At 46.0% G+C, this 17,608-nt stretch overlaps 1 protein-coding gene across 15 annotated transcripts in view; it reads left to right on the top strand.

The window, feature by feature from the left end:
* Positions 1-17,608, top strand: part of dmd (dystrophin) — a 3,042,490-nt gene that overhangs the window by 1,624,601 nt on the left and 1,400,281 nt on the right. For all 15 annotated transcript variants that reach the window (XM_072513983.1, XM_072513987.1, XM_072513978.1 and 12 more), the window contains one exon: positions 14,180-14,377. In XM_072513983.1, the coding sequence (XP_072370084.1) occupies positions 14,180-14,377 (198 nt within the window). The remainder of the gene's footprint in view (positions 1-14,179; positions 14,378-17,608) is intronic.

Raw genomic sequence — 17,608 nt, 5'->3', positions numbered from 1 at the left:
TCGGTAAAGGAGGATTGAAACCTACTAAGGCCTACTCACCAGGATCTACCAGCCTCCTGGCATCAAAGGCCTCCCCAGGAAGTCCTCAGCCATGCGCTGTTCAGTACTGGTCCACACAAACACAGTACTGGACCAGGTGGAACAGCACCCAGGAGATCTCACTGGCCATAGGAAGCCCCTGGGTGCGCAGCAACAGTGCAGGTTGGCCCTCTGGCCCTCCCCCTGGAAGGTGGGCTCCTTGGCACTGCCAGACTGGCACCTTGACTATCACCCTGGTACTACTTTGCTGGCAGGGGCACTGTCAGGGGGCAGTGCGAGGGTGCCCAGGTGGCACTGCTGAGGGTCAGGGATCGAATGGGCCATATCCATGAAAGGAGGATGGAAGGAAGGTATGAAGGGACGGGGGGGTGCAGTGAAGTTAATGAGGGGTCTTTGGGAGGTTGGGCGTGTGGGGGTCCTGGAAGGGAGGGGGTGTAGTGTCTTTACTTTGGGGGGGGGGGCTAATGCCCATGTGTGTGGGGGTGACATTGCCCATGGGACAGGGAACCCTTTCAAAATGGCAGCCCGATCTCCGAGTTCAGCTCCCCAGTGATGAAAAAAATTCTAAATGTGCTAAACCAGTGAGAAACTTCCCAGGGCACAAAAAAGTGGCGAAGTGTCGTTAGATAGCGGTGGGGAACTGGAAACTGCCAGCAAAACCTGTCAAAACGACACTCAGAAACGTTTCCATCAGATCGCAGCCAGTATTTTAGAAGAAAATTAGCATTTGCTTCAGATTAAGTTGTTCCTATGGGCGCGATTCTCCAGCCTCGCTGCGCTCTAGCAATTACGGTGGAAAATGAGAACCGCGCCAAGCACCAAACCATTTGTGATGCAACCGCTCCCATAGGCAAAATTGGAACCACATCATAACGAGATGAGAAACCAATTATCACATTTAAGCCCTATTACCATACAATTAACGGGTACCACCCCACAGCCAACAGCCTCGCACGATTCAGCGGCCTCCCCAGAAACTGCTCACGCTGGTACCGATTAGTATTCCTTTTGGAAAATGTCAACCTGGCGAATGGGCTGCTACGGGGAACCGAGGAGGTGAGCAGCCATATTCGCTTACAGGCAGTGAGCCCAGGAGCACCGGGCATGCTGCCCTGTACTCGGGGTAGAGGGTGCAGCCCGGTTGGGGGTTGAGGAGGGTTCTGCCAGGGGGTTGAGGGAGGGGCGTACATGCTCGGGTCCACCATGCGAAACCCTGGACTGTGTGTTCCTGTCCATGGGGCAACCCTAGCCCCTGCCTGTCAGCCCCACTGAGCATCTATAACTCCCACAGACCATGGAGATCTCTGTCTGTGCTGCTGAAGTTTATTGCTAATAGGGAATTGGCAATTGTAGTTAAGAGCGCACTTAACCCCACTTTTGGGAGGCGGTAGCGCAGTGGTATTGTCACTGGACTAGTAAACGAGAAACCCAGAGTAATGCACTGGGGATCCGGGTTCGAAACCCTCCATTCCAGATAGCGAAATTTGAAATCAATAAAAATCTAGAATTAAAAGTCTGACGATGACCATTAAACCACTGCCGATTGACGTAAAAATCCATCTGGTTCACTAATGTCCTTTAGGGAAGGAAATCTGCTGTCCTTACCTTGCCTGGTCTGCATGTGAACCCTGACCCATAACAATGTGATTGACTCTAAACTGCTCCCTCAAAGGCAATTAGGGATGGGCAATAAATGCTGGCCCAGTCAGTGACACCCATGAATGAATAAATCATCCAAGTGGATCCATGTGAGTATGCTTGCCATGTAGCCTGTGGGGCTCATTGCCCAGCTTTCCAATCACACCTTGATGCATGGACACTGTGCTTGAATACTGCAGGAGGCAGCACCAGAAATGCAGCAGCCATCCTTTGATTGCCTCGGGAATGGGCTCCACAGCTGGGTGTGCATGGGCAGGGTGTGTCGAGTGGGGGGGGGGGGGGGGCATGTCTGGGGGAGAATGGGGCATGGGATTGGTGCTTATCCGCATTGTGGAAGAAAGAGCCAAAGGCATCATACTGGTTGTGGTGAGGGTATTTTGTGGTTCTCCATTCAGGTGTACACCACCGCCCCACTATCCTGATGGTGCCACCCCACTATCCCCACCCTCCCTCCCAAACCCTCCATAATGCACCTCCCCGACCCCCACCCAATGCACACTTCACTCCTTATACCCCACCTACCCTCACGTGCCCAGTGCCCTCAATGATCCTCGATGTCCTTGGCCTTTCTTGCCCTCCCGGTACATCTAGGTGTATCCCCAGGATGCACATCAGAGGTGGCGGCAGCGAGCCGCTTACCACGTTCTGTGGCCTTTGATGCCCCTGGTGGGCATCCTCTGGGGCCGGATGGCCATGGTACACTTGTTGGCTGCCCTGTTCTGGGTGATGGCTGTGATACGCGGCCTCATCAGAGGGGTGGAACTCGGGGGAGCTGGTGGCCACCATGCCACCCAGTGCCCCTCCCGGTTGGTGCCCATAGGACCCTGGGGTTTACCGCGGGAAAGAGGGGTAGCTGCTTGGAGCCCCGGCTGCCCCTATGTCATCGGCTTTGCTAGCCCTGGCGCTCCTAAAATGTCTGAACCATGCGGTTGACGGCCTCGGTGATGCTCCTCAGTGATTGGGCCATGCTCTGCAGTGACTCGGCAATGCCCACCTGCGACTGGGATAAGCTCTGCAGTGCCTCGGCCTTTCCCACCTGAGAGCGGGATGTGTCCCGCAGAACCTCATCAAGGTCAGCCTGGTACTAGGTCACGGCCCCTATTGAGTCGGGCAGTCTACCGAGGCCCTTGGCCATGGCCATCACCGACTGCGCCATGTCTTGCACACCTTCACTAATGGTGCCAGCATCATGCGGTCGCCACCCTAGCAGTGTTGGCCTCGGTGCCGCGCATTGCCGGCGATATCTCTTGCGCCCGTAGCCTCTGGCGATGCACCTGCTGGAGTGTCACCGACATCTCCCTCTGGATGTCCTGGCGGTACCCTAACGTCTCCATCAGCCCTTCGACTGCTGTCTCGCTAGGCGTTCCTGCCTCCACCTGATGTTCATCAGTGACTGTGTGGTGCTCACCAGTTTGTGCTCCAGAAGCCTAACCACTAACGTTGCCCGCCGAGGTACGTGCATCTGCGCTGGTGGACGGTGGGGATGACAAATGTTACGCGTCGATTGTGGCATCCTTGGAGCTCACCTCTGAGGTGGTCTCATGGGAGGTAGGTGAGGGGGGGCCACCCCGGATTGGCCGGCACCGTCGGCTGGAGGACCTGTGGGGGAATGAACATGTGGTCAGTGGGAGGGATGGGTCATTCAATATGGCAATAACAACACACGCGTGACAGTCCACCCGGGTGGATCCTCCAGGTAACCTCCAGGGCCCGTTTCGCGAAGGTCATGAGGATTCTTATGTCCGCCACCCCTCTGCTGGTCTGGGCCCTCTCCCGACGATTGTGGGAGAGTTTCTCCAGCTGAGACTGAGACAGAGACGGCATCTTGCTGAGACAGAGAGCCACACAAGCAGTTCACATTAGGGGGCGGGAGGGAGTGAGGGAAATGGGAGTGAAGGGTAGATTGGGGGACAGATGGTGGATTCGGGCGGGCCTGGTTACGTTTGGGGGGTTTCAGGGGAGGAAGTGTCAACTTATCCATGCTGCTCAGTGTAGGCCGTTGACCTTGCGGCACTGGAGGACAGTCCTCCTAGTCACGCTGCCCAAGCTGACGGCTGCTGCCACTTCATCTCAGGCAGCACTAGCTGCCCTGTGGCTCACTCTCTGGGACCCTAGAGGGAACAGGGCATCCCTCCTGGCCTCTAACACATCTAGGAGCCTCCACAGGTCCGCATCTCCAAACCTTGAGGACGATCGTCTCAGCGCCATGGCTGCAAGCTGTTGGGGTCGGTTGTGCAAATGCAGTTTAAGTGCAGCTCGACCATGTTAGCGGGGGGCGGTGCCAAGCGCGGTCCCAGCGAATCAGCTGGCGAGCCTTCATTTGGGGGCGTGAAGGCCTTGAGGTCTTGTTAAGTGGACCAATCAACGTTGTATTAGGATGTTGGCCTTGCCGGGCCGAGCACCGGGAAGCTTGTGACAGTTTCCTCTCGCTACCACACTCAGAGACCTTTCCGGATAATCACACCCATTGTTTTCTTATTCTCGAGTACCTGAGTGATTTATAACTATATTATAAAATAGAGGTTAAATGAATAACTTTTCCATTATCCATTATGCATTTCTTAAAAATAGTTGCATTCGATAATAGCATAGAATAACAGATCAGACTTTTACCATTAATTTGTTTACAATTTTGCTTGAAACTTTTAATATAACCTATCCCTCTCATGTGGCACCCCTCAGCTCACTATTTCCGATTGCAATGGAAGTCTCAAGATGCCAGGACTATTCCTTATTAGAGGCTTTGAGTTTGAGTAAAATAATTAAAAGTTTTCTTCTGTTTAGGAATTCCCTTTATACAACTACCATTTTAATTTTGGTTGTTCGGTTCATTTTCTAAACTTTGTCTTTTTGCTTCATTTATTTTACATGAGACAGCTTCTTGCCTATTTGCAGAGGGTGTAGAGGTGATTTGCTAGATTGGTAACACAAAGGAGTCAATTTTCTGTGGGAGGCGAGAGAAGCTGCGTGTTTCATGTACAAAGGCAGTCTTCTACAATGTTTATCTTCCAGGATAATGTATCTGTTGGCTGAGAGACAGGCCAGGCCAAAAGAGCTGAGCAATCACAGACAAGGGGAGAATGTAAGAAATGAGGAGGAGAGCACAAAAAGGAAAAGAAGAACTGCCCAGAATGGGGTAAGCAGTTTTAACTGCAAGAAGCAGAATCATTTCGCACACAGATGTTTGCAAAACAACCCTATGCAGGTGGCCACTGGGGAGATATCCGCAGAAGAATATGATGAAGAACCACAGACAATACAACAGATTGGTTCAGTCAAGTCTATCAGCAACAAATTGTTATCATGATGACCGCAGAGAGGGAGGATCACATGAAAAAGAGGTTTCAGATAGACACTGCTATATTGTGCAATATAGTAACCTTCTCAGATTTGTGCGAAGTGAGGCCCTGAAAGTAAGATTGAAGCTGTTGCTGGTTTTTATCCCAACAGCGTCGTCAGTACTGTTGCTAATATTAATGATGTTGGTGAACCACAAGCCTTCCCTTATATCGATCAAATGACCACACAACCAGTTAGTTAGTTCAAAAGATGGTTTATTTACATACACAAGAGTTACCTCGACATGCAAACACAATATCTACTACGAGTTAAACTACACCTATCAGCTACAATAACCTATACTTCACTTCAAGGCGACCGGCACTGTGCAAATGGATAAGGCCTTTATCTGGATTTCTCTTGGCTGGTTCAAAGAAAGTGGCTCTGTCTCTGCGGGGCTCATTCGTCAGGTAGCGATCGTTGGTCTTGAACTTGGCTGGCTGATCCTGCTACAATTGGTTTGGCACAGGCCGGATCCAAAAGAGACAGAACACATGGCTGTGCTCTCTTTTATCCCTCTGGGATTTCGCGCTCTTTGGGGCAGTCCTTATCCTTGGACCCAATAGTTCAACAGGGCTCTGATCATTGTCTTCGATTTCGGCCAATAAAGGGGCAGGTGCCTTGGTAGCTGGGCGGGTCCTTAGTGGTCATTGACCTTGGCAGTTGGGCTTTCAGAGTAAAGGGAGTGGCGCCAATCAGTCTGTGGCTGTATCGGTTTCTTGATTGGAGTTCTGTTGTCCTGGGAAAATGGCCCATTGAAATGTAAACGAGCAGGGGTTTCGATCAGACTTGGTTACCTGCGTTTCAAATATACATAGGCTCCGTATCTGTCTGAGTCCTGGGTTGGCCATAATTCCCATGGTCCTTTGCAGGTGGCCATCTTAGATGGCTACAAAGCTATATGATCGTACAGTACTCATACAGGGAGGAGAAATTAGTGAGACAACTCAATGCAATAGCAAGAAGAAAGATTTAGATTTCCAGATCATAAAGGAGACACAATGGCCACTTATTTCAGCTGGAGCAAGTCTAAATTTTGGGTAGTAACCTGAGCATGCCAGCAGAGAAAGGGCAACTAAAGACACCAGATAGACTGCAACAAAAGATTCCAGAGGGAGGGAGTAAGAAGGCCCCAAAGTGAGGGAGATGATATTGAAGTCAACCACAAGATGGTTTCCAACCATGTCAATGCAACAAAATGCACAAGCCCAAGGCCAATGAAGCAGTTCTACAGGAAAATGTTCATATCCGGGCTGAACTGGAAGATTTGAAGGGCAATAATCGAGCTGAGTCTAAACCTATGAAAGCACGCGATAAGCTGAAGTTTTCATTGAACCAAACTGTGCAAGATCTGAAAAAACAAATTCTAGAGACAACAGAAAGATACCAAGAGGAACTAATTGGTGTGATTCAATGAGACAAAGAAAAGAGTCCCGTTTCTGACTGGTTGCTATGCAATGACACTTGTGCCGTTTTTTTGGGCCTCAGCAGGGAACGTCCCATGGAGGCCGCTCTGTTCAGGAAGACTACATGCGGATCGGGGTGCCATTTTTAAAGGCCGCCCCGACCACGTAAAGCATCCTATCTGGCTGCATTCACAGCCTGGTATGGCAACTGCACGGCCCAAGACCGCATGAAACTTCAGAGAGTCGTGAACACAGCTCAGTCCATCAGACAAACCTGCCTCCCAACCATTGGCTCCATCTACACCCCCCGCTGCCTGGGGAAAGTGGGCAGCATAATCAAAGACCCCTCCCATGCAGCTTACTCACTCTTCCAACTTCTTCCATCGGGCAGGAGATACAAAAGTCTGAGAACATGTACAAACAGACTAAAAAACAGCTTCTTCCCCGCTGTTACCAGACTCCTAAATGACCCTCTTATGGACTGACCTGATTAACAATACACCCCTGTATGCCTCACCTGATGCCGGTATTTATGTAGTTACATTGTGTACCTTGTGTTGCCCTATTATGTATTTCTTTTCTATTCATGTACTTAATGATCTGTTGAGCTGCTTTAAGAAAAGTACTTTTCACTGTACCTCAGTACACATGACAATAAACAAAATCCAATCCAATCCAATCTTTCGATCCTGTCGGACATCCCAACACAGCCTCTGGACCCGCCTTCACACTGCACCCAACTTACCTCTTCTGGGATTCTCCAGCCCCCCCTCACCCCACCCCTTCTGGGCAAGGCATCTTGGGCCAAACCCCTAGCATCTAGGCACTTTGGCATTGCGAGCCTGGGATCCTGGCAGTGTCCCTGCCATCCTAGCAGTGCCAAGGTGCATGAGTGACAGTGGATACCACCCTGCCCAGAGCCCAACCACCTGCAGGTTTCTGATAGCCTGGGATATCCCCTAGGTACTGTTATGCCTGGTCCACCTTTGAGTGGACCAGTACTCAACAGTGCCTTGGTGAGGTCTCCCAGGTGCAGCTGTTAGGTCCTGGTGCAGGGAGAATCCCACGCAGACATATTTAAATGAACCTAATAGCTCATTTATTTTTGCTCATCTGGATCACGCCCAATGAGGGGGGATTGTCTCGAGACATTTCAAGTGTAACAAATCTCATGAGAGGCCATTCGCAAGATTCAATGGTTTTGTTGCATCACCAAGCTGGTGTGGCGAGGCCGGTAAATCGTGCCCAATGACCCTCAATTCCACGGTTGACAACTCAAAGCTGGAGTTGAAAAAACTCAACCAAATGTACAGTCAGGCAAAATGGCAGATGTTAAAGGCATGCAAAGGAGGTGTGACCTTGAAAGACTCCTTGAAGAATCAAAATGGAGCCATGGAAAAACATGACGTTCCAGTTGGCACACAAACACTCCTCTCAACGGGAGTCAGCCTATGTGTAAACTTAGGACATGTGTAGAGAAATTGTCATTTTGATGCTACGTGGTGGAAGTGAACGACCAAAGGTACTGGCTCAACCACGCAGATGTATGATCAACTAGTGAAACTGTTCGTTCATTGCCATCGACTAGTCAGGGGGCAGGGATCTTACCAGTTGTATTGTGTACAGAACTGCCATAAAACCCAGAGGTCCATGAGTCCCCAACTTCCGCAACAGAACTACAATAGTCACCAAGGCAACAAAGGGCCATGGGAAAGACATACTCTGGATGAGGAACATCACTTAGATGAACAGCCGATGTGAATACCCACATGTTCCATTGAGAGACCAGCAAGGTTTAAAGACTTGTGTGTGCAATGCATATGCAGTAACTGACGAGTAAAACAAACAGCTGTTAATACATGAGAACAGAGGGTGTATAGTAGGTAACTCTCAGTCACAGAGGATTGTGCATAGAAATGCGCCTTTTGTTCGCTGGAGATGTTTGAATCTTTTGTTCCATATGAAAAGGGGGATGTTTGAGTTTTGGAAATTCTGTTCTACTAAGTGTACTGCGTGGCTTGCCATAATCATATGACTATGCCATCAGGCAAGCTGGCTGTAGGGTGCCATTTCTGATCAGTTCAATAAAGCCTTTCACTGAGACGATGAACAAGACTGCTGTCCTTATACATGAAGCACTCAGATTGTTCTCCTCAGAGTAGTGAAGGGTAAAGAGAGATTTACTAGAGGTGTTCAAAATTATGAAGGTCTTTGATGATGTGTTGGGTACTCTGCTACACAGATGAACCAACACGGTTGCGAATGGTACAACTCAGTTTTATTACTAACATTTATTTACAGTGGTAAACTGGTTACTGAGGTTCGATCATAACCCTAGAATCTGTGGACCTATTCCTAATACTATCTTGTCGTGGCACTCAGCACATGGTGGATGTCTGAGTGGCTTGCTATGAGCTCTGTGCCCTGAGCTGTCTCCTGCTGGAATGCCCAGGAAGTGTCGTGTTCCCTGTTTTGTACAGTGTGATTGGCTGTGGTGTTGTGTGTGTGTTGATTGGTCCGTTGATCTGTCCATCAGCATGTATGTATGTTTGTGCTTTGATGTTTACCTGAATATCATGACATTTGATAGAGTAGATAGGGACAAACTGTTCGCTTTATGGGTGAGCCAGTAGCAAGAGGACATGGATCTAAAGTAATGAGCAAATAAAAAGGGAAGATTAGATTTGTTTGCACAGTAAGTTACAATGATCTGAAATGCCTTGCCTGAATAAGTGGTGGAAACAGATTCAATAAAAATTTAAATATGCTTCATGGGGAAGAATTACAGGGCTTGGGGAAAGAGCAGGGGAATTGGACTTACTTCAAAGCTCCTTCAAAAAGCCAACACAGGCATGATTGTCAAGTGGCTACCTTCTGTGCTGTATGATTCTGAATCTTTAGCCACGCATTCTTTGGTACACACTAGATTTAAATCTTTTTAAAATGTCTAATTATTATTTAAGCTTTTAATACACAGTAGTTAAAATTCTCATCAAATATTGTGTATTCCAATGGTTATCCACATTTTTTGGATAGACTTGATCATTATAGCAGATGCCAATATGATGTACACATTTTTCATGTGCACTTTGACAAAACTTTATTGTCACATAGCTTCAATCTTGTATCATTGCCTCTGAATCTGGTGATGCTGCTCAAAGTGGTCAAGAAAATGTGCATCTGGCAAGTTTGGTTTCTACAGTTTGGTCAATAATTCAAAGAAGGCTATTGAGATAATGTGGGTGAATAGTAAATTTGCTGGCCTCCTCCTTGCATTGTTAATTATAAAAATACATCGAAAAGATAGGAAAGACCTTTGAATCGCTTCTTGGCCTTTTGGCTGAGATCAAGCGTGAGATCAGGTGTAATGCCTGTTCTTGCCCGCTTGTATCTGGTATGTCTCTCTCATAGAGACTTATAAAATTCTAACAAGACTAAACAGGGTAGATGCAGGGAAGATGTTACCAATGATGGGTGTATCCAGAACCAGCAGTCACAGCCTGAGGATTCAGGGTAAACCATTTCAGACAGAGATAAGGAGACTTTTCTTCACACAAAGAGTGTTGGTCTGTGGAATTCATTACCACAGGAAGTAGTTGATGCTAAAACTTTGAATATATTCAAGAGGCGGCTGAATATCGCACTTGAGGAGAATGGGATCAAAGGCTACGGGGAGAAAGCAGGATTAGGCTATTGAGTTGAATGATCAGCCATGATCGTGATGAATGGCAGAGCAGGCTCGAAGGGCCAAAAACCTCCTCCTGCTCCTATCTTCTATGTATCTATGTGGGGACCATGAATTTGATTCAATTTGAATTTGAATTGGTTTTTAAAGCAAGAAAGAAGATGGATTAGGGGTTTGCCTCTGTCCACTCTATGCGTTGGCTTTGTAACTCTGAGAAAGGAATAACATTTTAAAACAGGAAAGACCTTTGAAGTTGTGGAGCACGATTCTCCCAGCCCCGCGCTGGGCCGGAGAATCGCCGCAACCGCGCCCGCCATCCCGAAGCCGGCGCACATTTCTCCGAGGTGCGGAGAATCGGCACCATGTGCGCCGGCGCATTTGCCGCGGCTCCGGTCACAGGCCGCTGTATGAGACCGGGTCACCGATTCTCCGGCCCGAATGGGCCGAGCTGCCGCGTAGAAAAAGCATGGTCCTGCCCACACCTGGTCGCTGCCACCGGGAACTCTGCGCGAAGGGTCGGGGGGTGGCCTGTGGGGTGTGGAGGGGGGGCTCCGTCCCCGGGGGGGGCCTCCGATGGGGTCTGGCTCACGATCGGGGCCTACCGAGCGGCGGCCGGCCTCTTCCCCCCCGGGCCTACTTTGTTGCGCGTCCGGCCCCAGAACCCCCGCGCCATGTTGCGTCGGGGTCGGCTGGCTCCGTAAAGCCACCGCGCATGTGCGGGTTGGCGGGTCGCCACTGCGCATGCGTGGGTTGGCACCACCCCCAGTGCGCACCCGGAACTGAGGCTGGAGCGGCGTGAACCGCTCCAGCACCGTGCTGGCAGCGCGGACACTCTGTCCCGCGATTGGAAAATTGCGCCCGTGGTTCTTGTCGGCTCTCTGTCTGTGTGGAGCTTGTACTTTCTCCCAGTGTCTGCCTGGGTTTCCTCTGGATAATCACCCCGGTTGATTCCCACAGTCCAAAGATGTGCAGTTTAGATGGATTGGCCGTGCTAAATTGCCCCTAGTGTCCAAAGGTTAGATGGGGATTATGGAGTTACGGGTATAGGGTGGGGGAGTGGGCCTAGGCAGGGTGCTGTTTTGGAGGGTCAGTGCAGACTCGATGGGCCGAATAACCTTCTGTCCTGTAGGAATTCTATGTGTGGAAGGGAAATTAATGTGAGGATTACTTGCCCACTACGAGCATACATTAATTTCTGAACAAAATTTTTAAAGGCAAGGCAACGGAAAAACATACTGCTTAATATTTTGTTCTCAGCCTTATTATGATAACACGTTGTCTTCCCGAAAGATAACGGACGCGATTCTCCAAAATGGAGACAGAGTGTTCGCGCCGTCGTGAATGCCGTCGCGTTTCACAACAGCGCGAAACAGGCACGGGCAGTAGCGATTTTTAAGGTTCAGCTACTCTGGACAATTCTTGCTAAGTCCTCAGGGGAGTATTGTTTTGAGATCTATACTCATTTTGACACAAACAGTAACCACAAACAATAACATTTTCACATGCCTAAATGCCAAACGGTATTCACCCAAGATGTGACAAATTGTTCAATTGCCAACAAACAACACTCTTTAAATAATGGATTTAGTTGTGTCTATCAGACATAAGAAGATAATTGTTCTCTGTTCTCTATTAGCACTATCCACTATAACGTGACAACAAAATAGAAAATACTGGAAATACACAGCAGATCCATTCAACTTTCATCAGAACTGTTTTGATCACTTTATAAAAGAAAAAGTCAGATCAATGCTTGTCTAGAAAGGAATTGGGCATTTAATAAGTTGTATTTTTACCGTTAACAGTACAGGGCAAAGGGAGAAAATCGTATTACTTCCACATTATCATGATAAATCTTCTTGGAACTCCTAGCTGAGTTCTGAAAACCATTCTCAACAGGTGCACATTTTTGGACCATTTTTGGTAACTGTGCTCAAGTTTGAAGGTGTGTAATGGCAAGGGTTAGGAATATTTAATAGATAAGTATTTAAATAAGGATTTGGGGAGGGTGTTTGATGAAGGAAGTCTCTGATTAAAGTCCCATGAATAGTTTGTGAAAGAAAGCACACTTCATGGGCTGAATGGCTTTTTTTCCATCCAGCTTTCTTATGTTCTTCAGACTTTCAGCTTTGCTCTTTTTCCCTTCAATTCCCATCCCTGCCCATATAGAATCGATTATACGTCAATCTGTTAGAGAAACAGTTTAATATGCCACATGACACTTTCCTATTTATCCTCCTTTATGTTGACTCATTTACACATTACAAATTATTCAAAAAACAATTTAAATCTCCAGTTTTGCACTTGTAACATTTTTTTCTATCAGTGCATAGAATAGCTAAAATGGTCAAACAGGTGCAGTGATTTAGCTTTGAAATCATTCAATAACAACAATAATGAGATATTACTCTGAAATATAGGACAATTCAGTTTATTTGACCTGTTTTCACTGCACTATAACTGCTTAATCTTTGAGTCACCCGCGGATTCCATATTCTAGTGCAAGCCTTACATTATACATATAAAGTTAATAGTCTCTGATTTTCCTTAATGGATAAACATTTGACTTATTCTTTTTCCAAAATCATTATCAACACTGGTGAGGTAAAATATCTGCTTTTTGAGTCAATTGCTTTATTTTTAGCATTCAAGATGAATTTTGAGAAATCTAACCTCGTGAAATTAACATAATCTCCACACAATAGCCGGAAACGTTTGGAATTTTATTTGAACTGCAGAGAACAAATAGCCTATAAGAGCCTTGACAGGAAATATATCATTTTATTCTGTGCTATTCGTTGCTCTAATGTGCTTAATGTGTCCCATTCAAGATTTATTGTTCTCAAAGCTGTTTCAGGGTGTGAGGGAAAAGTTGCATGGTATTTGAGCCTTACATTACATAGTGTTCATTTTCTTTGGAGCTGTTTGGAGCTATGCTGCTATTTTCACCATTAAACTCAACAGCAGAAAATACTTGCAGCTGTAACTGTTTCCTGCTCAGAAATGCTGCATCATATGTTCCATCTTAAAGACACACAAGACCACATGATATTTTTTCAATCTATATTTGATATATCTCCCAGTGAATTCCATGCTGCTTCATTACAGTCCCGATTCATTTTTCTGTTCATGCCTTTTTTTAATTTGAGTAGTTGTTTAAGCAAATTGGTTAGATTTTAAAATATGATATATCAGTAGTGTAGCTGAACAGCTATTGCAGGACTTGCATGGTTAAAATCTCGGTTTTTTTTTGATGGTGAGTATGTATCAGTACCCAGTGTGTCAATATTTCCTCACTCTTTATCATAAACAGCAATCCAACCGAACGTTTGACAGAGAGGTGGGAGGGTACAGCAATTGGTTGATTGTTTAAAGTTTCCTTCTCATTTTTAAAAATAATGGTGCACATTCTCACTTTATTATGGAGTCTGTTCACTTGCTTGTGAAATTGGAGAAAAGGTACTTGTATCACTTAGGAGTTTGCTGAGAGCAGGTAAATTGAGATGTAATTAAAAGTTGTGTGGCACACACTTTGAACAACTTTAATAAACTGCATTTAACTTGCTCAGACTATATCCTCACTGCTTCATGGAAAAAATAAGCACTAAATTGGGCTGTAAATTCTACTACACATAAATAGTCATTTGTTTATTTCCCCTTAAAAAATTCTGATTTTGTATTTAGCAGAACCACTCTCACAGTAATTTTTGAAATTGAAGGAATAAAACTACATCTATTTTAGTGCTTGAGTTTACAATCCTTAAAACCAATCTATGATTCCACCTTCTGAACTGTATCATAACTGAAGCTGACTTGCAGATTTTATAAAAGGATAGTTACTTCTGTGTAAATTTATGTGAAAGGAATCTTTGAGTGGCCATTTTAGGAAGGTGAATGTCACACTTACTAATAGTACTATCAGCTACAATAGGGCAAGTGATTTTGCAAGAATTGGCGGTTTTGCCAACCTAGATGCAGTCATGCAATTTTGTTGTTTCAACCGTATTTTTTTGTTGTTGTTGTTGAATATAATGTTGTATTTTCACACCAGCAAAGTACTTACGAAGAGAAAATTGTAACTGTGCTGACTGAAGGGATACTGCCTGAAACCTCTTATGTGCCTTCCGCCTACCTGGCAGAGATACGGCAGCTTCATCAAGCTGTGTGTGATGTGGAAGTGCTGCTCAAGTCCCTGGAGCTCCAAACCAAGGACTTCGAAGATTTCTCTCAGCAAGATACTTGTTTAAAGGTAGGATGTTCTGAAGTGAGGGAAAAACATCATGAACTCAAGCTGGATTAAATTAATTTTTTACAAGCATTAATTATAAAAGTTGAAAGTAAGACATTGCTTTGTAGCATATTTGTTCGGCTGTCATTGACAAATAAATTCTTTCGACTGTGCCAGTTTTAGACAACCTCAACCGTAGCCATCGTACAAATCTTTTGAAAATCTTTGTCATGTCTAACCAGAGAAGGTAATTGCATTGGAACAGGTTCAAGGGGTCAAGTGATCTATTCCTGTTCCAATGCAATTAACTTCCCTGGTTAGACATGACAAAGATTTTTGCGAGTCATGGCAGTTTTAGTTTTACAATCAAAGTCCCTCCTGACTTTTCTAAATATCCATTAACATACTTCTTTCATATAAAGATTGCCTCATAAATAACTTAGTTAATCTTGCATTTATGTCTCTTGTGACAATGGATTTTCAAATCTTTTAGTTTTTTGTTTGAATTATTTATTTTTCCTGGATTTGCTTTTCTGGAATTCACTATTATAGTGAAGAATCATTCCCAATTTTCATTTTCAATGTTCTAATTTATTTTAAATGTCTCACTTGGTTTAATCTGTAAACCTGAATATTTAACTATCTTTAATTTCAGATTTTGCCGCGTGATATTCCACTTGTTTCTGCCCATACATACAACCTATCTATGTCTCTCTGTAGACTTCTTGGGCGGGATTCTCCGTTAGCCGACTCGAAATTGGGGGGGTGCGATCGGGCGGAGAAAACAGCATCAATGCAATGCACGCCATGTGTACTTTAAGCACTGTTTGCATATCATTAGTGGGCCACCTGCAAATCTCCATCTCTGATGGGCCGAGTTCCCGATGGCGCGGTCCACGTGTGCTCTCAAAAATCGTGGTGGCTGCTGAGAGAGAGAGAGGGCATACGGACAGTGTCCAACACCGCCATACTTCGCCAACAGTCGTTCCGCTGGCTAGGAGGCTTCTGCCAGGGCCGGGGGGAGTTGTGAGAGCTGGCGAGGAGGTGGACTGTGGGGTCAGGGTGGACAGGTATGCAACACCATTACCCCAGCCGACAAGACAGCCCGCTGTAAACCTGGTGCCCTGGGCACTCCAGTACAACCTGCCCCATCATTTTGGCTTTGATAAGTGTGTGTGTGGGGAGTGTATGTTTATGCATGGCTGCAGCTTGTCAGCCCCGCAAGTGTTGATCACAGACTCGGCGAATATCGCAACGTTTTTCATGGGAATCAATGGTTATCATAGAATTTACAGTGCAGAAGGAGGCCACCCGGCCCATCGAGTCTGCACCGGCTCTTGGAAAGAGCACCCCGCCCAAGGTCAACACCTCCACCCTATCCCCACAACCCAGCAACCCCACCCAACACTAAGGGCAATTTTGGACACTAAGGGCAATTTATCACGGCCAATCCACCTAACCTTCACATCTTTGGACTGTGGGAGGAAACCGGAGCACCCGGAGGAAACCTACGCACACACTGGGAGGACATGCAGACTCTGCACAGACAGTGACCCAAGCCGGAATCGAACCTGGGACCCTGGAGCTGTGAAGCAATTGTGCTATCCACAATGCTACCGTGCTGCCCGTAAGTGTTCCATGCGGCACCAGTGCTAGCCCCTCACCAGTAGCAGAATCGGTGCATGTGCAGCATTGATTTTCCTGTTGTAAAAGTCTACGGATTCTCCATTGCCGGCAATGCTTAGTTGCAGAAACAGAGAATCCAGCCCCTTATGTCTCATTTAGCAACCATACCTTTAGCCCCTTCATTCAAGACACTTATATAAATTATAACAAGTTGAGGCCCCAGCACTGATCCCTGTGCCATATCACACATGAAATCTTGACAACCTATCCGCTGTTTCCTGTTAGTTTGCCAATCTTTCATCCATGCCAATTTGTTACTCCATAAAACATGAACTTTTATTTCTCACAATCACCTTTGATGTGGCACCTTATCAAATGCCTTCTTGAAATGTAAATATAGTACATCCGCTGGTTCTCCTTTATACACAGTATATGTTACTTTTTCAAAAAAACTTGATTAAAAATGTTTTCCCTTTCACATAACCATGTTGACTCTACCTGATTACCCCCCAATTTTCCTAATTTCCTGCTGTAAAGTCTTTAATAATGGCTTCTAACATTTTCCCTCCGACAGGTGTTAAGCTAATTGGCCCGTAGTTTCCTGTTTTCTGTCTGTCTTTCTTTTTGAATAAAGGAGGTACATTCACTATTTTCTAATCAAATGGAACCTTTTCTGAATCTCGGGAATTTTGAAAAATTACAACAAATGCATCAACTATCTGACTAACCATTTATTTAAGACCCTAGGATGAAGCCCATCAGAACCCAGGGACTGGTCAGCCTGCAGGTCCAACAATTTTCTCAGTACCATTTCCCTGATGATCGTAATTTTCCCAAGTTCCTCTATCCCTTCCATTTCCAGCTATTTCTGGGTTGTTAAATGTTCTCTATAGTGAAGACCAATGCAAAATACTGGTTCAATTCATCTGCCATCTCCTTACATCATTGGACTAAAGCAGAGACAAAAGGACTAAATTCCAATGACGTTCTGAACTTGCCTGAAGGTGTGCTACTCAAAACTGAAAACTCAGTATTTCTGATGCAGTGTTCTATAACTCCAATTATATGGAGTTTTATACACTAATCCTGTTTTGATCCAAATAGCCTGTTTGGTTATTATTTGCACATGAGTTAGCTTTTAAAAGCATGTAGCTGGATCTCTTAATCAGTTTATTCAACTATTCTCCAATGTTGCTCTATTTTACTGTAGTCCAAGCTGTCATTCTTATTATAGGAAGTGTGTTAACTCACATTTGGTTATGTTAAACTTTACCTTCTTTATTCACTTTGTAGAGGGTGCCATCTCCGCTACTCCACTACTGGGCCGATATCTGGGGTTTGAATATCTGTGTGTGTCTCTCTCCAGCTGGCACTGAAACTTCAGAGGCCAGGGGATGTCGCACTGGGACACTTCCACTGAAGAGAGCACTGATTCAAGCCTGCCGTTTATTCCTAACCGACAGCCTGAGACTTATATCACACAGATCTCCAGACCCCTACCAATACCCAGGTGATTCTCTCTCTTGCCGGTGGTGCAACAGCCACCCGGTTCCTACTCCACTAGAGTAGCTTTCCCAAGAGAGAGAATAGGACACTGCTGTTTATTCCCTAACCAGCAGTCTGTCC

Source organism: Scyliorhinus torazame, chromosome 8 (genome assembly GCF_047496885.1).
Source record: "Scyliorhinus torazame isolate Kashiwa2021f chromosome 8, sScyTor2.1, whole genome shotgun sequence".
Classification (NCBI taxonomy): Eukaryota; Metazoa; Chordata; class Chondrichthyes; order Carcharhiniformes; family Scyliorhinidae; genus Scyliorhinus; species Scyliorhinus torazame.
This window is presented reverse-complemented; position numbering and strand designations above follow the sequence as displayed.